Source organism: Camelus bactrianus, chromosome 28, assembly GCF_048773025.1.
Source record: "Camelus bactrianus isolate YW-2024 breed Bactrian camel chromosome 28, ASM4877302v1, whole genome shotgun sequence".
NCBI classification, from domain to species: domain Eukaryota; kingdom Metazoa; phylum Chordata; class Mammalia; order Artiodactyla; family Camelidae; genus Camelus; species Camelus bactrianus.
This window is the reverse complement of record NC_133566.1, coordinates 16771187-16792165: the sequence shown is the minus strand read 5'-3', so window position 1 is coordinate 16792165 and position 20979 is coordinate 16771187. Positions and strand designations below refer to the sequence as shown.

The following is a 20979-nucleotide window of genomic DNA, read 5'->3' as shown; positions in this document are numbered from 1 at the left end:
AAAACTCCGTCCTAAACCGCGGGAGGTCCTGGGTTCAGCCAGTATATGGCCCATCCTGTCCCCCATGACCACACTCTCTGTCCCTTTCCTGTGACCACCATCTAGAGGACTCCCCCTGCCTTTGTAAATCTGGCAGTGCTAAACTTTCTATCTCAGTTTTCCATCGTGATTCCAACGGCTTTAAGTCTTCTCTTGGTATGAATGAGGGGGCCCCAGTGTTGATTCAAGCCAGTGCCACCAACTCCCCCAGATACTTCAGGTCAACTTCCCCAACCATTTTTCTCCAACAGAATGGTGGAGAGAAACCAAGAAGGTCTGCAAAACATATTTTAACCATCCATTTTAATGGCCATGAACGCTCCAGGAATATTAACTAGACAATCTACACAAATTATACTCCTCTATACAGGTGACCCAGAGCTCTCATTAAGGCCCACTCCTGCGAGCACCCCTTTCTATGTTGGTCTAAATCAGCACAAAAGCACAACTGCCTTCCACGTATGCTGTTTTAACCCTATTGTTTCACTCTCGAAAATGCTCCCATGATTCCCTGCTGCCCCCAGATTTAAACCCACTTCTTTCGACGGGTACTAAGGCTTTACCTGAGTGAACTCGAGAAACTGAGCCTCTTATTTCCAGACTCAAAGCTGCTTTCAGTCTTTCCCTTCACCGCTGTCTGCTGGGCTGTCTCACCTCTTGCCTCTGAGCACAGCATAGCTCACCCCTCCCGACCAACCACCCAAAGCCATGAGCATCCCCTGCGTCCAACCCACCCTCCTCCACAGAGCCCACAGAGACGCGGAGCGCCAGCCCCGGGACCAAGGGGCAGTCTGCTTCCCCTGTTCTGACCCCAAGGTCTGGATGTCATGTTCACAAATGCAGGTATTTTAAAGAGAATTATATTAGCACAAATGAATCAAGAAAGTATTGTCTGGGATTTTTTTTTTAATAGTTTTCAATGTTACCTGTAAAATACAATTCTTTAGAGCGTTTTCATCTATGACCGAACTACTCTGCAGTCTTGACTGTTGTCAGTTGTATGCTGTCCTGATTTTTAATTCCAAGTCCCAGGCTCGTCATCATCCACCTGCCCGAGGGCATTGTGTTCACATCTCATTCCCACCACTATGCTGGAAAGCATCCCTGCACTCCTGGCCCAGAGCCTTGCACACAGGACATGCCGAAAACTTCGTCAGCAGATAAACCACAAGTATTTCCCCCCACTTCTTTGACATCTGCAAGAACTCTGCGCACAGAGGGGGAAAGCGTGGACTAGCGGGGACCGCACTGCTCAGGACAGGCAAAAGGCCAGTTTGGCCAGGCCCTGGGATGGGAACAGTAACGCGGTCTCACTGACATCTTGGAAGCCTTGATCCTAGTCTGAGCCATGGGAGCGAGATGTGGATAACCGGCCACCAAGTTCTAGATGTGGGCGGTTCCGGGGGGGGGGGGCTGCCCTGTGAGGCAGTGTGTGCCGATCTAGGCCTCGAGATGGAGGCCGTGTCCCTCTCCCCCTGCCCATTTGATCTTCCTTCCCAGGGTCCTTTCCTACGAAGCTGGCTGCAAAGGAGAGCCATCTGTGGGCTCTGGCTGGGTCAGGGATGAAGTCACGATGAGGAGCTCACTCATCATGGACTCTCTGGGTAGAGCCCTTTCAGCCTGGGGCAAGCGTGGCCATTCACTCAGGAAGCAATGAGGGTGGAGCTCGGCTGGATTCCCATCTCTAGAACCCAGAGTCCTCCCATGTGCGGGGAGCTGCCCACCCTCAGACAGATGGGGCACCTTCTCACTTTTTCGACGAGGCCCCCGGCTCCCCTTGACCAAGGAATGCTTATTGGGGTCTGGTCCAGACAAGGAGGCAGACCGAGATGCAGCCAACGGTGGCGTCCATGTCACCCTGTCTTCCCCACTACAGAGAGCCCTCTCCAAGGGACCGCCCCACCCACCTGCGGGTTCCTCACACCTGCCCGGAAAGACAGCTCCGACAGTGACACTCAGCTGGAGGCCACCCCCAGCCCCTCACTGATCCATCCAGAGAACAGGAGTTGACCAATTTCAGAAACCCAAGAGCTGTGGACTCCAGGAGGGTCATGGGCAGGATGGCCAAGAGCAATGGCCCAGGGGCGGGGCATCGACTCCAATTTTCCATTTTGAGGGAGTCACCTCTCAATTTAACACGATGCTTATGCTCAGGACAGGAATGTCTCTGCCCTTCTCCTCTCTTGACGCCTTATTTACATGCCGCAAGTCCCCCTCAGAACCGGGTCCCCCTCGTGCCCTGTGTCCAAGCTGAACCTGATCCTGTCTGCTGTCTCCCTGGTGCCAGAGCCAGCCTCTCACTCATCAGCCTCCGAGTTTCCTCCCACCTCATCCTGCACATCGGATCCCCGTCAAGGTCCCGCAGATTCGTTCCCTGCAACGTCTCCAGAACCCCACCATCTCCTTTGGTCCTGTCGCTATCACTTCTGGGTTCGTATCTTCCCAGCTCCTTCCTGGATAGCCTCGCCCGGCCTCCCCTGGTCACAATTCCCCTCCACACCACAGCTGGAGGCGTCTTTCCAAAACCCCAGTCAGGCCATGCCTCCCTTGCTCTGACCCTTTCCTGGACCCCCACTGACTGTGGAGGTTGACAGGGAAGGCTCCTGCCCTTGGCCCACCAGGCTCTGCGGGACCCTGATTCCCACCCCAACGTCTGCCCTGCACCTGGGCCACAGCAGACCACAGGCGCTTTCCCAAACCACCCATGTATTTCATGCTCCCAGTCTGCTCTTCCTTCCACTTGTAATCCCTTTCCACCTTCATAATGCACATAAATCTTGGCCGTCCTTCAGAAATCAAGGTCTCTCCCAAACAGACATTTCTCCAGTGAAGACATACAGATGGCCAACAGGCACATGAAATGATGCTCAGTATTGCTAATATCACAGAAGTGCAAATCAAAACTAAACTAGTCAGAATGGCCATCATTAAAAAGTCCGTAAACCATCACTGCTGGGGAGGGTGTGGAGAAAAGGGAACACTGCTGGTAGGAATGTGGTCTGGTGCCGCCACTAAGGAAAACAGTATGGAGGTTCCTCAAAAAATTAAAACTAGACTTACCATATGACCCAGCAAACCCACTCCTGGCTACATATCTAGAGAAAACTCTAACTCAAAAAGATACATGCACCCCAATGTCCACAGCAGCACTATTTACAGTAGCCAAGACATGGAAGCAACCTAAGTGTCCATCAGCAGATGACTGGATAAAGAAGATGTGGTATATATACAATGGAATACTACTCAGCCATAAAAATGAAATAATGCCACTTCCATCCAACATGGATGGACCTAGAGATTATCATACTAACTGAAGTAAGTCAGACAGAGAAAAATACCATATGATGTGTATAGGTGGAATCTGAAAAAATGAGACAAATGAACTTATTTTCAAAACAGAAACAGACTCAGACATAGTACACAAACTTATGGTTACCAACGGGGAAAGAGGGGAGGGATAAATTGGGAGTTTGGGATTAGCAGATACAAACTACTGTATATATATAAAACAGGTAAACAACAAGGGCCTATGGTATAGCACAGGGAATGATAGTCAATATCTTATAATAACTTACAATGAAAAAGAATATGAAAATTAATATGTATATGTGTATAACTGAATCACTACACTGTACACTAGAAACCAACACAATGTTGTAAATCAACTGTACGTCAGTAGAAAAAAATCAAGGTCTCAAATGCCGATCCCCTTGACCTGAACTTTGTGGGGAGCTGTGCAAACCCCACACAGTGGGTCTGTCTCTCCCATGTTCTCCCAAAGCACCTGGTCTACGGTAACCTTCATCCCAGCTCCTTGAGAACAGGGGCCTTTCTTACTGGATCTTCCATCCCCAGCACTTAACACACCTCCTGGCCCACAGTCGGCCTCAACACATGCTTGCTGGATGAAGGGTGGTGGATAAAGGAGCGAACAGAGTGTTCTCCATCAGTATTGTTTCTGAAGGACAGCTGAGGAGATACTGGATTCAGCTGGGGCCGGCGCAGACTTGCTCTTCACAGGACAATCCGAGTTTGAGAGACAGAGCAAGTCTCAACTTCCCCAGGAGGCCCTGCCATTTTGGCCCCGGAGTCCGAGGCAAGGCCTTGATCCCATTCCTTAGGACAAAAACGGTTTGCATGTCCCTTGCAAGAGGGAAGACCAGGGCAAACCAAGGTCAACTGCTCACAGCTGCAGCCGGTCCCGTGCAGCTGCGACTTGAGGCACCTCTGGTGCTTAGGACGGAATCTGAGTGTCTCCTTAACTTGCTGGAAAAAAACTTTTTCTAGTGATGATCAGAAAAACTCAACCACATGTCCATGGCCTGAAATGGGTTTGCATAAAATTTAATGTCTTAAACATCTCAGGAATTAAGAATGATAAGACATGCACAAGGCAAGGAACTGCATCAGGAAACTGTATCACGTATTAAGAAACAGCTACTTTAAACATTTTAAAAAGCCATTTTTTGATGCTGTGCTGTTTCCTTGGCTAATTTACTTTTTTGGTTTCTGCATTTTTACCCACCAGATCGCAGTAAGAAGAGGTTAGAATCTGGGTAACAAGTTCTTTTGGCTGCACTCTTGGACACAGAATCATTTTCACCTGTAATTATAGAAATCTGTGAAAATGTGTTCTATTTTCCAGGCTGCCAACTTGGAGAGAATTTCTGAGTTATTTTTGGGGAAAAAAAAAATCACAACATAGCTTCATCAATCTCTGTTTGCACCGAGGTTACATAAAATTTCCCCATCGAGGATTCAACAGCCACTTTGATATATCAGATCCGGGGTACTGAGTCAGTCAGGGAAGGAGAAATACTGATGAAATCCAATGAAAACCTTGCTTTTAGTTGTCTTGTGGAAGGCAAGTCATTTTCCCATCTAACATTCTACGCCACTTTAAGCAGATAACAAAACTTGTTAAACGATTATATCTCAGAGAATTGAATGCTTTTTTTTTTTTTCCAGTTCTCATGTTTCGGAGTAAAAGCCATCATTTTCAAGTTAATAGAGCATTATGTTTTCTCTGCAAACACATGCCCATAACTCATAAGCAAAGAGAGGGGTGAATTCACAAAAAGGAGACACGACGCTATTTTTCCTCCTGACATTTGGGATCTGCGATAGATTAAAAATGATGTTTTTATCTCTGGTGATTTATCAAACTCCAGACTTCGTAAAAGGTAAAGAGATGCACTGAAGAAAGACTACCTCATCGTGATGCTTCATTTTGACACTCTGGGTATCTCAAAAGCATGTATTTTGAAGATCTCCCCTCCAGAAACTCAATAGTTTCCAAGATTTACACATTTAATTCTTGTTTTTCAAACACACGTATGCGAGCACATGCCAGGAGACACCTTTAAAGAAACTGGTCACATTTGAAACACAGATTATTTATAGACAAAAAAAAAAACTCAAAGAACTGAAAGAAAATCTGGTTGTCAACAGACAGTTGCTTTTTCTGTGTTTTCTCTGTAGCTCCTTTTGGGTTTTGTGTGGGTGGCTCATGTGAGCTCAAAGGTTGTTTGCTAAACGTTTTGTGAGATTAGAACATGTTGTCCTTTAAAATCTAAATGGAAGTTTATGTTTATTACAAATATGCTTAACTTTAGAATATGGGATCCTTTATATATATATAAATATAAATAAATAAATATATATATATAAAATCATATGTAGAGTTGCTGTGGTATGACCAGATTTCCTATGCTTCTGTCTTTATTCACAATTTAGAAGGTCTTATTCTTAACATATTCCTAACAGAAATCTCACAATATAGAGTTATGTGGCACAAATTGTTTCTTTCTTATCTCTTGTGTTATTTGCACCTGCCAACTTGCGCGCTGATTAACCTTATTTGGAAACGACAGGTACCAGGAGCTGCAAAGTCAGTGGGGACCGCAGGTCAGATCTTAGCAGTTCACCATATAAGGTACATTTTTTGATCACATAGTGGAGGACCAAAAACCACTTTTTTTTAAAGCAGGGAGGGCTTCTTCTTCTTGCCTCTTCAGCAATGCTCAGCTCCCAGGTTCAGGTCCGACAAGCACTGAAGGGCCTCCCCAAGGTGGGCAGATGGCAGCAATCTGCTGGGATCTGACTCCTGCTTCTGCTGTGTGGCCCTGGGCAACTTATGTAGCCTCTCTGTGCCTCAGCTTCCTGGGGTGGAAATTGGGTAGAGGGTGGTCCCTCCCACACTGCCTCGGTGTGGGGGTTAATGAGCGCTCAGGCCATCACATTTCCCACAGGGCCTGATACACTGAGCTCTCCTCATGTATCAGCTCTCCTCACGATTACAAGGCCCTGATGCTTCCACACCCAACCCTCACAGAAAGCCTGTGAGGGAGAAAACACAAGAAGCATCGTCCAGAGACCCAGCCAGGGAGAAACAGTCAGCTTTAGCACAGGAAAGGGCGTGCTAAATAAAAGACGAAGAAAATCTCCCCAAAGTTCAAGTTCGCTAGGGTGCCCACTCTCCAATGTTCACCTGTAGGAAGGCAAGTCCTTGGGCCTGGGTGGGAGGGCTCTTCTCAAGATTTGACGCTCAGAAGCCTTGGGGTCAGCCAGCCCCGGGGTGGGGTCCCAGATCCACCCTTATCTGTGGGACTCGAGGCAGCTGGTCAGCCCTGAGCCTCAGTTTCCTCAAGGGCTGAGCAAGGTTGTTGTGGAGACTGAAGAAGTGACAGGAGCCGCGGCTCAGAGGATGCGCCGAATCCACCAGGGAGGGAGGCGATCAGTCCCGTCGGCCAACATCCTGGAGCCCGGAAGGTAAGTGACGTTTTATTAGCGTCTGGGTCAAGTACAGCTGCTAAATTCTGTCCTTCACAGGCCTCTGCAAACAAATATCCTCCAGGAACCAGACTTGGCTCTCTCCTCTCATTCCCGCTTCCCGGTGCGATGGAATCTTCCAGGTCATCTATCATAAAACTCTCATAAACTGCCGCCTCCCTCAAAGAAGAGTGAATTAGTGGAGTCCTCTCGGGACCTCCCAGGTGACACGCTCCCGGGTTCTGGGGTGAGCAGGGTCCCCAGGGGCGCTGGCAAGGGCCGTGTGCCAGCACTTCTGGAGAAGACACCACTTGGGGTCTTCAGGTCTGGCCAACCCAGACCTCAAGCTCCCCTACGTGGCCTGGGGCTCCGGGGGAGACCCCCCGACACTGTGCTAATGGGAGCAGCCTGCGTGACGTCGCAGAAGGGCTCTTTCCTCCACCCCCGGGAGCCCGGGAGCCACGCTCCCCGGTCCCTGCTTTCCCAGAAGTGGGGACATTGGGAGTGTGGTCCAGCACTGGGCGCCTGCATCTTAGAACTTCCTCTCTTCCCGAGTCTATTTGCTGATGAGGCACAAAACGAAAATCCGACGTGGCAGAGTTGCATGCATCCCTCGGGGCTCCCATGCTGCAGCGCTCCAGGGTCAGTTTTTAAGAGCCATCATCTATGTAAGCATGAAGTTCCCGCTGCCTGGGACCTAAGACGGTCTCCTTTCCACCAGGCGCGTCCGCGCCTTCTCTCTCCCTCTCCGTTTCCCAACGTTGTGCCAGTTCTCACGTTCCTTCTTCCCAAATGTTCCCACCTCCTGGGCTTCCAGCAAGCGCCTCTCCGCTATCCCAGACTTGGGGCATTGGAGACTCAGAGAGTCCCACGGAGTACGCAGAACATCCCATCTGAGCAAGCCTCTCCCAGCCATCGTGTGCGCAAAAACGGAGCCACCAACTCCCAGGTGCACCTTCTGCTGGCAGGAATGATGGGTCTGAGATGTGTTCCCCCGCCATGTGACAGGTCAGAGATGACAAGGCCAGAGACGGTCCTTCTCTTCTCCAACATTGGGGCCTCCAACATGCTGGTCTGCTGGGATCTGGCAGCACATCGCACCCACTCTTGGATCTCCAGACTCCCCGTCCTCTGCTTCTGCCCGCATATGTAGTGAGCGCCAGACCAAGAGGAAGGGCGGCAGCAGGGGCAGCGGTCCCCGAGCTCCTTCCTCCCTCAGACCACCTACTCAGGGCTCACTAGACGGCCCTCAGCTCGTGCGCCCAGCAGAGGGTGTGGACGGGAGAGGCTGGCACACAGGCTGTCACAGCCAGCACAGGACCCGCGGTCCTCACACTCCTTCCCCGCCTGCCAGGCATCCGTCTCCAGCGGTAACAGCAGAACAGGGCAGAAACCACTATTCAAAGAACAAGACATGCTGACTTTCGACTTCTGATTCTACCTCAGAGGTCATGTCTGCCCTTCAAGCTGGGAGGAGCTGGGGTTTGGGGGAAACTTCTGGAATTGAATATAAGGGGACGACAAGTTCCTAAACTCACACAGGACTTTTGGATGAAGTTGTGACATTTTATTTTTCTGAGCTCGCCTAAAGTCACGCACATTCAAGGAAGGGGTAAGTGTGTTCCCACAATTTCCTGGAAGATGAATGTCAAAGCTAAAACTGAATCAAGGTGAACGCAATTTATAGAAAGAATAGCCCCATTAACAATAGGGAGGAAAATGCTGATCTCATGACGAATACCGGAGAAAGCTCTCACAGATAAAAATACAGAAATAACGCTTTAATCTTGCATGTGATCACATTTTTATTAACCAAGGAAACCTTGTTTGGAAGCCAGTACATCCTTGAGGCGAGTCTGAAATTAATCCTCCGGTAGGCAGAAATCCACACTATTTATCTATTCTAACCATAATTACAGCCTACTCTTGATGCAAACATCCTAAATTATTAGTCACTTTAAGAACCAGAAAAGGGACTTCCTGCAGCATAAGGAGGACTTCCCAAGCTTTGAGAAGGAGAAAACCAGGAGATAATTCTGCACGGAGCTGGAGAATGCTGGAGGTAATTTATTTAATAAAAGTGCTTAGTTTCTCTTTTTTGTTGTTATTTAGGAACTGGTACACCTTTCGGGGTTCAGACGGCACCGTGCTTCAGAACTGCTATTTCTAGGGTGACATAAAAATGTATATCAAAGAAAAAGCGTAATTTATCCTCCTAATGGTTACATACCACTTTAGAAACCACCAGAGACTGCTTAACATTTTTATTTTATTTCAGACGTGGTTTTCCTAAGTCTTCAGGTGACAAACGGATACTGATGCCAGAAGGCTTTTTTTTTTTTTTTCCCATTTGTTCCTAATAAAAATGGCTAGATGCGGAGTTCATTTTCATCTGGGGTGACGCTAAGGTCTGTGCCTTCACAGCCTGATCCTTCCCTCCCCTCTTTGCGATTCCATCAAAAGTCTCCAAAGGCAACATGTGGGCCCAGTCACCCAAGACAGATGGGCTCCGTCCACCTCTTCTCCCGGCCCCTCGAGACCTCTGCCAGGGGGGAGTGTGCTATTTGAACACAATGACAAGCCGACTAAATCTTCCCGGGTAGCGCGTGAGGTGCGTTCCTGCCGTTAGAATCCATCCTGTATCTGCACAAACCTCCTCATTGTGGATAGATTTCTCCAATTCAGAACCTTCCTCGGATTTCTAGATGCTGTCATGGAGTCCTATTATTTCTCTTGTGATTCTTATTTCCCTTCGGTTACTTTAGACAGCCAAACCCTCTTCGTCTGTCATCGAACCAGAGGCCAATTTCCTGAAAACAATCTCTTTTGCTTTGCATGGTTATTAACCAATAAAAGATTCAGAACTGACTTGGAATTCTTTCCTGCTGTGGCAACATCAAACCCGTGACATTTCTCCCCGGTGTTAAGACTTCAGATGTTGGAACCTACCCTGTTTAACCTTTCTCTGTTCCTTCCTCTCGTGGAAAATGGTCTAAATGTTCCACTTCAGTGAAGGCAACTAAGGTTTGTGTAGATGAGAAATTAACAACAATTTAAAAAGAAGTTTTATTGGACACTAACTATGGTCAAAGGCGAAGGTAAGGGGTTTCTAGTATCTTCTCAACAGCCCCATGGTGTAAATATCAAATTACCTACATTGTGTAAATGAAGGTGAGACCTGCAGTCCAAGCAGTTCATCCTCGTGTCCCAAGAAGGGCAAGGTCTGTGGTCCGTTCACAGGAGCCCAGAGGGAGGACCCCAGATGCTGGGGTCACAGCACCCTTGAGAACAGAGCCATGAAAATTTACACGAAGTGGAGGAGAAGCTCTGGGACATGCACGCCTTCCAATAAGGTGTCTTGAGTGCTATTTCACATCCCAGATGTGTTTCAACAAATCAGGAAGAAGAACCCACTGGCAGAAAAGAAGGGTGGTTTTTCCAGGGGTGAGTTAGGCACCAAAGGCACCCGGGCAGTCCGGGAAGCAGCCCCGTGGGCTCCAGGCGTCTGTGGCTGGAGAGCACAGAAGTCAGATCCCCCACCAAGAGCTGCCCAGACAGCCCACGCTCTGCACCTGTGTGACTGAATTCCAGGTGGAGCTGTCCCCACAGCGAGGACACGCATGACCATTCAGCAGCTGGCTTTGGATCTGTGATGAATGAACTGGCATTCTGGTTTCTGTATCTGTCACTTTTGAGTGCCATTAAGGAGAGTCAGTTCCCCAGAGCCTCATACACAGTGAGTGTGCAGACAAATTAAAATGTCTGCATCTGCAAATCAGGGAACCCCATCCTGTTCCTTCATGACTCATGGGAGAGGGAACATTCTGCTCTTTCCTTTACCTCCTCGGTCCCGCTCCTTCCTCCTCCTTCCCCTGCTGCCCCGGGGAGCAGAAGGTAGAAGTCGGAGTCTGGGACGTTGGTGAGGCCGTGGGACTCACAAGGCGTGGTCCCTGCGTGGGGGCTGGCCCTGGGTGTGGCGCTCCTGGCGACCACCTCCACCCCGTGATGGAAGAGCCCGCGCTCTTGGAGCGGTCACCTGAGCATTCTTGTTCTGTCCTCACTGTGGGCACGATCACCTCTGGTTGAGAACCACGGCTTTAAAAAGGCTGAACCAGTCCCTGGCTAACTGGGGGTTAGGGTTAAGTAGCTAGTTGTGCTCCTTGAAATCCTTCAGGCGGTTGTGACAGGGAAGAACAAATCTGACTCCATTAGATCTGTTTCTTTTACTGTAAACTTTGTACTCTATTGCTGGTTAATCGCTAAAGGGACGTTGTCTGTAAGTTTAAATTATACCTAATGGCCCATCTCTGGGGACCTTGCTAATGAGCGCTAAGCTAAATACCTTTGTTTGGCTCACAGGGAACATCCTGACCGGCCACCCAGGAATGACGGCAGGCAGGGAGAAATGAACACAGCCCCGCTGGAGGCTGACTGGACCCAGGAAATGTCTGACTTTCCTTCCTCCCCTTTAGTATCAAAGAAGCTTGGATTCTAATTCGGGCAAGATGGCTCTTTGGACAGTCGTCCACCGTTTTCTCGGTCTGCTGGTTTTCTGAATAATGTCGCTGTTCCTTGCCCAACAACTCACTTCTAGATTGTTGTGTGCTGAGCAGTCTGAGCTTGGACTTGGTCACACAGTGATCCCATTAAAACAGCCCTCAGTTTATGCATCCTCCACCCGCCCCAAACTGTTTGTTTATTTGGGAATAGCAGTCATGCTGGGGCCAATGTTTAGCCAGCTGCCTCCCGACAAGCGATGCCGGTGACTGCAACGTCGTGTTAAGTGCACTGTCACTGGGGTTTAGCATTGGGTTTAGCGGGTGTCATTTGGTCAGTGTTCCTAGTAAGTGGGAGTTATCTGGGGACCCTAAATTCCACACGAGAGCTCAGGCCAGAGTGGGGACTGTCCATTCTCTGCCGAGTCAGATTCCCAGGTGACCACAGAGTCCCTCAGTCATGGATATTTGACAGGAGCCCACTGACCTCTGTGAACGTGCGCCAGAGACAGGCAGGTGATGTGGTGAAGACACGAGTTCCAGGCACTGAAGAAGTCCTCCTTCTTGGTTGTCACCTGTCAGGTTGACAGAAGAAAAATAACCACTGGTGATATTCTGAGAAAATTGAACTTACCATCAAGGCAGAGGGCAGGTGCACACGTTTCAGAAAAACACCAAGCAGGGGTGTGTTGCGTGCAAGGACTACCGCAGGCTGGCCTCTGTCACCCCCAGTGCTGTTAGTTAGATAAAGAAATGCCGTGAACATACTGTGAGTCCTATTTATATGTTTCTATCAATTCCCCACACATGTCAAACGTGGCCACCACCAGTCGCCAATTCTTGAGACGTTAACAAGCGTTGAAGAAACGATCTGAAGCAGAGGGCGCCTGCGCAGATAAAGCGAGCCGTGGTTAATCGGGTCACTCTGCCTGGAGAAAACACCACAACTGTATGCTTACATCTAACCCGCAACAAAACCGACCCATCTGTGTTCCCTCCTGCCTCCCACTGCAGTCAGGTACTTCCACAGGTCTTCAAATTACTTCTTATCTTCTTTCTTTCCCTTTTTTTCCCCCAAATTTGCTTAAAAGCTTTTGCTTGAAATTCCTTTCCCCACAGTTGGAAAGTCCAATATCAGGGTGCCGGCGTGGCCAGGTTCTAGGGAAACCCTCTTGCTGGCTTGCAGACGGCTGCCTTCTTCCTGTGCTTTCTTGTGGCCGAGGGAGAGTGATCTCGTTCTTTCTCTTCTAATCAGGCAACTGATCCCACCATGAAGTTTCTACCCGCATGACCTAATCTAACCCTAAAGGGATTAGGGTTGCCTCTCAAAGGCCCCATCTCGTCGGGAAGGAGGAATTCAACATATGAATTTGGTGAGGGGTGGACACAGACATTCAGTCCATAACAACATGCCTTCTGACTTACAGAAACAAACATACTCATTCTTAGAGGAATCTTGTAACAGAAAGACCGCGGACTTCAGGGCTTGAGAGATAAAAACTGAAACAACAACCCCGTTACTATCTTACCTTTGTGGTGTAGACAAATTATTTCACTTTTGAGCCTTTAAAACATTTTTTTAATTTAAATATAATTGACAAACATATTAATTCCAGGTATACAACCTAGTGATTTCATATTTGTATATAACGTGAAATGATCTTCACAATAAGTCCAGTTAACACCCACCCCCAAACGTAGTTATGAAAATTTCTTGTGATGAAAGCATGGGGACTATAGTTAATAAATTAACTGCATTGTATATTTGAAAGTTGCTAAGAGAGTAGATCTTAAAAGTTCTCATCAAATTGTTTCTTGAATGCTTGTTCCACAGAGTTGGCATGTGGTAGTGGCCGAGTTTGATATGTGCAAGGAATTAACATAAAGGAGGAAACGGATTCAGTACGTTTATGTCATTTATGTATCTAATGAGTAACTTTTGGAGGGTTATTTGCTATGATTGTCTTTCAGTCACTCTAATGAAGGAAGTTTTTTGTTTTTTGGGGGTTTTTTTGTTTTTTGTTTTGTTTTGTTTTGTTTTGTTTTGCTTTGTTTCATGTTTTAATGGGAGGGAAGTGAAAAAATTTAGCAGGAAGAAAATACATGGAAAAGAAATGCCAAATCACGAAGCTGGCAGTTACAATCACTTAGGTGAAGCTGAAGGCAGATTCTTATCTGATCAGAGAAGAGTATTAAATTGGGCACTTCGGACTTTTCTTTGTTTGTTCTTGCTTTCTCTGTTTTGAAAATCTAAGGGTTTGATATTTACACTTTGAGCAATCCTCTGCTCAAAGATATCACACTCTAGTAGGAAGTCAGCCTATGTAGCTTCTTCTCATTTCTTTTCTTTTCTTTTCTTTACTCTTCTCTTCTCTTTTCTTTTCTATTTAAGAGTCTTCTGCTTGAAGGATGATCTGCGTCCCGCACCTGCACAGTACCTGGGGGGCCTGGAGGACTCCTTGGTGAAACCCCTCCTGTGAGAGTGCTTTGTGCTCCAGTGGAAAGGCTGGCGTTGCAGAAAACCTCTACCTATGTATAATTTAGCATGATTACCTGGGGCGGCAGGCACAGTTCGGAGGACCATGCCACGTGTGCCTCGGGGTCCCCACCTAACTGGGGCATCTCAAGATGGTGGAGGGAGAGGATGCTGTCTGTCTTGACCCCTACATGGGTGTCATGGGCACCATGGAGGTAGGAAATTCTCAGGGAACAGCCCACAGAACACCTTTGGCAAGGGAGAAGACCAGAGCTGGCTAAACACAGTCCTGGAACTCTCCCATCCCACAATGGAGGAAGACGCCAGGAAATCTGTGTCGGGCAGAGCCTGACGGACAGGCTCTCCTGAACCCGCGTCGACTGCACCACCACCCCCAACCTGCAACCACCACTGCATGGGAAGGAGAGAGGAAGGATCTGTCTGAACAGAACTGCGAACATCTAAAAAATTTTTTTAGAAGTCAATGTATAGACTAAGTTTTCATTGGCCCGATCAAGAGAAAACCAGAGTCAGAAAACTGGCCGGACAACATAGAACCCTGCTTGAAGGAGGGACATCGAACGGGAAAACCTTGCAGACGGCCCCTTGCAAAACTTACTGTTCCTGAACCCCTCCAACAGGATGAGGCAAAAGTAAAAAGCAAGTTCAAGTTAAGGGGAAAGGCCCCTTGAAGGCCTGCTAGCCGGCTCCTAAGTGTTTTTCCTTGTACGCCAGCATCACGGTGCGGCTGCAGGACTCACTCAAGAAGGCTCAGGGTAACCTCACCCTTGCTGGCAAGTGGCTCCCTGGCCCCCCCACTTCCCAGATAGAAAGGCTGCAGGATTCACCCCCCACTGAAGGACGGCACCCAGGGCTTAGAACGTGGTGATGGGAAGGCAGCTTTACGAGGGCAGATGCCCGGGAAAGTAACCGACTGAGAAGTCTCTGGCCCCCTGAGTTAGTTTATTGGCAGGAAATGATAGCCTGAAGCCGACTAGAGGCTGCACAGCGGTCCACATGCCTAGGCGGGGCACACGCCATCCCACTCTCCAGTGGTCGAAACGAACAGACCAGAAGATCAAACTCGGGTTCAGCCTCCAACTATAGACTCAGGGTTAACTGCAGAAGGTCACTGCCCACAACTGTAACCCTGCTGGTAACTGCCCATGCAACACACAGGGATTTTCAATGTACTAGTTGCACAAAGAACATTGTAAAACGACAGAAATCAAATATCTAACCCTCCAATGTCACAATGTCTTAACACAAGGTTTCAAGAGAAAGCGTTTTTTAAAATGATACAGTTGTTCTTTACTTCAAGCAGTAAACCTGCTGCTAAAAACTTGTGTCTAAATTAGCCTCATGCAAACTAAATCCTTCTTAAAATGCACCAGACAACAGATACTGTCTTAAGCCCTTTCACTGCATTTGCTCGTTTAGGCTTCAGAAGCCCTGGAGGTATGTATTACTGATATCTTTTATTATCCTCATTTTGCAGGTGGGAAACTGTAACACAGAAAGGTTGAGGAACTTGCCCAGGGTTGCAGAGGTGGCTTCAGACTGGGCGCAGATTTCTGAGCCCATGTTCCTAACCACAGGGTACACTGCCTCCCAGTGGACTGATGCGGAGTTAGTTCTCTGGCAACACCTGTGCCTGCCAAATATACAGTTTATAAAGATGCACTGTTACACCTGGTCATGTTTAATGTGACCCACTCCCCACACTGAAAGCCTCTAAGCCTATTAAGTCATCACACAGCCAAGACAGAGCTGAACTCATAAAGAAACCCCTGCTGCTTCACCTTTGATGGATGCCCATACCAATTCCCCCTTCCTCTTTTCCAGAAAAACCCAAAATATCTTCGGGCAGCAATATAAGCCAGTTAAAAACACTTACCTCCCTACAGAGGATCTACAAAAAAACCCTCAGCTAAGGTCACATTTAATAGCAAAGAACTGAGTGTTTCCCTCCTAAGACCAGGAAAAAGACAAGAATGTCTATTATCTCCACTTCTATTCAACACTGTACTGCAGGTTCTAGCCAGGGCAATAAGGCAAGAAAAAGAAATTAAAGGTCTAGAGTTTAGAAACAAGTAGGTGAGACTGTCTTCATCCAAAAGGGCATGAATTTCTATGTAGAAAATCCTAAGGAATATACAACAAACCTATCAGAAATAATAAGCTAATTAAGCAGTCATGAGATACAAAACTTTGATATACGAAAGTCTACTGTATTTCTGTATTCTCAAAATGAACAAATAGGAGTTGAAATTAAAATGCCATTGCAGTAGCATCAAAAATATTAAATACTTATGGGTACACTTTACAAAATATGTGCAAGATCTATACATGAAAACAAAACAAAACAAAACAAAAAAACGCTGCAGAAGGAAATTTAAAAGGAGAACCTATTATAGTAGCCAAGACATAGAAACAACCCAAATGTCTATCAACAGATGACTGGATAAAGAAGTTGTGGTATACACACACACACACACACACACACGCACACACACACAATGGAATACTACTCAGCCATAAAAAATGCCATTTTAAGCAACATGGATGGACCTGGAGATCATCATTCTAAGTGAGGTAAGCCAGAAAGAGGATGAAAAATGCCATATGATATCACTTACATGTGGAATCTTAAAAAAAGGGACACAAATGAACTTATTTACAAAACAGAAACTGACTCACAAAAATAGAGAACAAACTTATGGTTACCAGGGGGTAAAGGGAGTGGGAAGGGATGAATTGGGAATTCAAAAATTGCACCTCTTGGGGAGTGATGGAAATGTTAGTTATCTTGATTGCGGTAGTGGTTTCATTAGTGTACACCTCTATCAAAATTCATCAAATTGTACATTTGAAATATGTGTAGTTTACTGTACAGGAACCACACCACAATAAAGACGTTTAAAAAAAGGAGAATCTAAATAAAGGAGAGATAGTCTATGTTTGTGGGTCAGAAAATCCTGTATCGCTAAGATGTCACTTCTCACATTGGTCTATATATTCAACACAATGTTGATCAAAATCCCAGTGGATTTTTTTTTGGTAGAAGTGGACAAGCTTTGTATAAAACATACGGAAATACAGAGGACCTAGAACAGTCAAAATAATTTTGACGAAAAAAAAAGGTGGAGGATTCACACTAATTGGTTTCAAGACTTACTATGAAGGGACAATAAACACAACAGTATGGTATTGGGGTAAGAATGAAATGTAGATGGATGGAAAAAAGATGAAAGTCCAGAAATAGAGCCACATGTGTACGGTCAACTGATTTTCAGCAAAGGCACCAAGGAAACTGAATGGGGAAAAAACAGTCTTGTCAACAGATAAAACAGTTTTTTTTTTTCCTCCAACTCAAACAGTTTGCTAGCAAACAGTTTGTTTGCTAGAACAACTGAAAATCCACATGCAAAAACAAATAAATGAATCGTAGCCATTACTTCACACCATATACAATAGTTAACTCAAAGTAGTTCATAAACTTAAATGTAAGAGTTAAATCTACAAACTTTAGAAGGAACTACATGAGAAAATTTTAGTGAAGTTGGGTTAGGCAAAGATTTCATAATACAAGACACAAAAAAGTTGAATTTTCATCAAAATTAAAAACCTGCTCTTTCTGACACTGTTAAGAAAATGAAAAGGTGGGTAATGGATTAAGAGGAAGATATTTGCGAATCACAGGTATAATAATGGACTTCCACGTAAAATTTATAGAGACAGCTTTCAATTCAATAGTAAGAAAATAAAATCCAGTTAAACAAACAGGCAAAAAAAATTTAAAGAGACACTTCACCAAAGAATACAAATGAATGGCAAATGAACACATGAAAAAGATTTGAGAAATGCAAACCAAGGCCACAATGAAACACCAGCACACACCCACTAGAATGGCTAAAATGAGTAAGGCAGGTGATACAAGGAATGAGGTTGCGCAGCAACTAAAAGTCATTGCTGTTGGGAATGCAAATGGTACAGCCACTTTAGAAGACAGTTTGGCAGTTTCTTACAGAGTTAAACATATACCTACCATAGAACCCTGCCATTCCACTCCTAGACATTTACAAAAGATAAATGAAAACATATGTCCACGCAAAGACTTGCATGAGAACATTCAGAGAAGCTTTGCTCATACTAGCAAAACTGGAATCAATCCATATATCCACCAACTGGTTAATGGATAAACAAACTGAAGTGCATCCATACCAAGGGACAGTACCCTGCAATAAAAACGAACACAATGTTACTTGGATGGATTTCAAAAGCATTGTGTTGAGTGACAGAAGCCAGATGTAAGAGACTATCTACTATGCTATTCCATCTATATTAAATTATAAATAGGCAAATCTGTAGCAAGAGAAAAATGTTTTCCATCAGTCAGAGTCAGGGGAGGAGACTGGCCAAAAAGGGGCATGAAGGAATGTTTTGGGGCGATGGAAATGCTCTATTGTGGTGGCAATCCTAGGACCATATGCATTTGTCAAAACACATTGATAATACACTTGAAATCGTGAATTTTACTACATATAGAGAGAGAGAGACAGAGAGAGTAAAAAGTTGATTTTTAGAAAGTACCTCCCCAGACTCCTTTGCAACTAGGGTTAGACATGGGACCCCCACAGCCAGTAAAAAGTAGGCAGATATTTACTGGGTGGTGCTTCTGTAAAAACTGCTGTTTTTCTGATGAAAGACAGAGCTTGAGCTGGCAGGTGCCGTCTTCTTTTGTCCTTTCCCTGTCTTCCTGCTTGGAACTCAGCTATCTTGCAAGTAAGTGTAAGAAGAGTTAAAAGCCACACTAAGGAGCTGTATTAATTACCTAGGGGTGCTGTAACAAATTCCCATAATCTTGGTGACTTACAACCACAGAAATATAATCTCTGACAGTTCTGGAAGCTAGAAGTCCAAAATGTGGGTATCAGCAGGGCCAGCTCCCTAGGCGATGACCCTTCCTGGCCTCTTCCAGCTTCTGGTGGTTGCCAGCCATCTTTGCATTCCTTGGCTTCTCAATGAATCACCCAAATATCTAATATCTACCTCCATCTTCACAAAGCATTCTCCTCTGTGTCTGTCTCCAGGTCTCTCCTTTTCTTATCAGGACACCAGTCATATTGGAGTATACCCAACTTCAGTACGACCTCATCTTAACTGGGTTACATCTGCAAAGACCCTATTTCCAAATAAGGTCACATTCACAGGTACTGGGGGTTAGGACTGAACATATCTCTTGCGGGGGGGACACGATTCAACCCACAACAGGGGGGCAGAGGAGAAAGGCAGCCAGGGTGGGGGCCCTGCTTCAGCCGTGTGGAGACAGCTCCTTCTGCACCCTTCAGACTTCTGTCTTTGACAGCATTTAAGCCTTCCTCCTTGTGTACTCAGCCCCAAGTCCACATGCTATGTCCTTTGAATTTGTTTTCTGTGCTCACTCTTAAGTCTGCCCTCTTCCTTTTAATCTTCCTGTGGATGGAGGGTGGAGTCAGATGGAACAAAAGAGTCCAGTCCTGACCAATAACCGTACACGCCTTTATACGTTCGCTGAGCTAGGATGTCGGATGCTACGACACACCTTAGGTACCACAGGTTTTAAATCATGCCCATCCGACACGGAGAGCAATGCAACACGCAGTTATTGAAACATTTTATAGAGAAGTAAAGGAAGTCAGATGATCATTTTTCCCCTCACTTTCTGCTTCTCCCCTTGGGACAGCCCGCAGCAGCCCCTCCCCTAGACTTGAGACCCCCTGTCCTGTACAGTAAGCCCTGTACCTGCCCAGCAGATGACCACCTCATACAGCAATGGAAATGGTGCACACTGAATCGTCCAGGCCAGAGTCTTTTTTCTTTTTTCTTTTTCCTCCTCTTTTCCTTCTCTGTAGAGGTGCAGCCTGTGGCCCAGCTTCCCGGGACTCACCCCGCCTCCAGCTGACACTCACCTGGCTCTGCCTTCTAGTATTTTTTATGTATACCTTTTTTTAAATCTTTCTGTATTTCTCTCTCTAGATGAGTTCTTTCTCTCTTTCTTCCTAATCTTACTTCACCGCTTGTCGCTCTTCTATATTTTTCAGTTTTCTGGATTTTTCTGTCTTTCTGTACTTTTCCTACTTTTCTGGGTTTTGTTTTTGTAGTTTTTCAGGGTTTTTTCCTCTCCTATCATATGTCCCTGTCTGTATTTCTGTCTTTTTCTCCTGTTTCCTCTTTCAACTCTTGTCTCACATGTTTGCCCACCAAGTTATTTCTCTCTTTTCTCTTTGGATTTGTTTCTAGGTTAAACTTGGCTTCCTCTGCATGGCTTTGGGAAGAGGCCACCAGTAGCCTCTCGCCCTGAACTCTGCCCTCCCCTAAAGCCACCACCCTCTTCCTGCAGCCATGGGCAGGTGCTGGTCTGTCTTCCATTAGCTCCTCGAAGAAAGCAGGGTGGCGGGTCCACCAGCTGGCGGCTCACTGGTGGCTTCCTGAACAGGAAATGCTGGCTCCTTTACACCTTCACCCTAAGCTTTGAACCCGAGCTACAATTCCAGGAGAGCTGGGTAAATAAATCTCACTCAACATCCTGCTACACAAGCAAAAAAAGAAATATGGGAGAAAAGGACACAGGAGGGCACCCTTATGTCTACTGTTGCAGCTTGTTTCCTATGAGAAGAAGTAAATGTTCTCAAAATGCCCTGGAGAGGGCTGTGTTCTGGCTCTGGGGACCCGAGGTGAGGCAGCCAGCTGTGGGGTTCATGCCGGTCTCACAGCCTGGGTCAGAGTTTGAACCCGAGGCCCTTTGCTCCACCCCACCAGCCCCACCCCCAGACCCTTGCCAGCCCCAGCTCTGCACCAGAATCTCCCCTCCCTCAGAAGGTGGCAGGTGGCTGCAGGGCTGAGGGGGTGGACAAGCCCTTGTCTGGGGACATGAGCCGCTGGGGTTCAAGGCTGGGATTCCCAGAGAAGCACACCATAAGAATGATAGATGGTGTGATAGAATGAAGAGGCCCGCAATGGGGACCTCTCCACCCACGAGCCCTGTAACACTGGCCCTCGCAGGCAAGGTATTCAGTGAGTCCCAGAAAAGTCCAGTAACTGTCCCTAGATCAGGAACACAGATGTCTGGTCTGCCGGGCTCCTCGTCCCCAGCCGCCAACAAAGCTTGTCCAGCACAGCTGTGTTAGCGCAGACCTGGCCCCACACGGCCCTCGC

At 46.7% G+C, this 20979-nt stretch overlaps 1 protein-coding gene across 4 annotated transcripts in view; it reads right to left on the bottom strand.

Moving 5' to 3' along the window:
* Positions 1-20979, bottom strand: part of ACOXL (acyl-CoA oxidase like) — a 255445-nt gene that overhangs the window by 47482 nt on the left and 186984 nt on the right. For all 4 annotated transcript variants that reach the window (XM_074354662.1, XM_074354663.1, XM_074354664.1 and 1 more), the window contains one exon: positions 11794-11881. In XM_074354662.1, coding sequence (XP_074210763.1) covers positions 11794-11881 — 88 coding nt within the window. The remainder of the gene's footprint in view (positions 1-11793; positions 11882-20979) is intronic.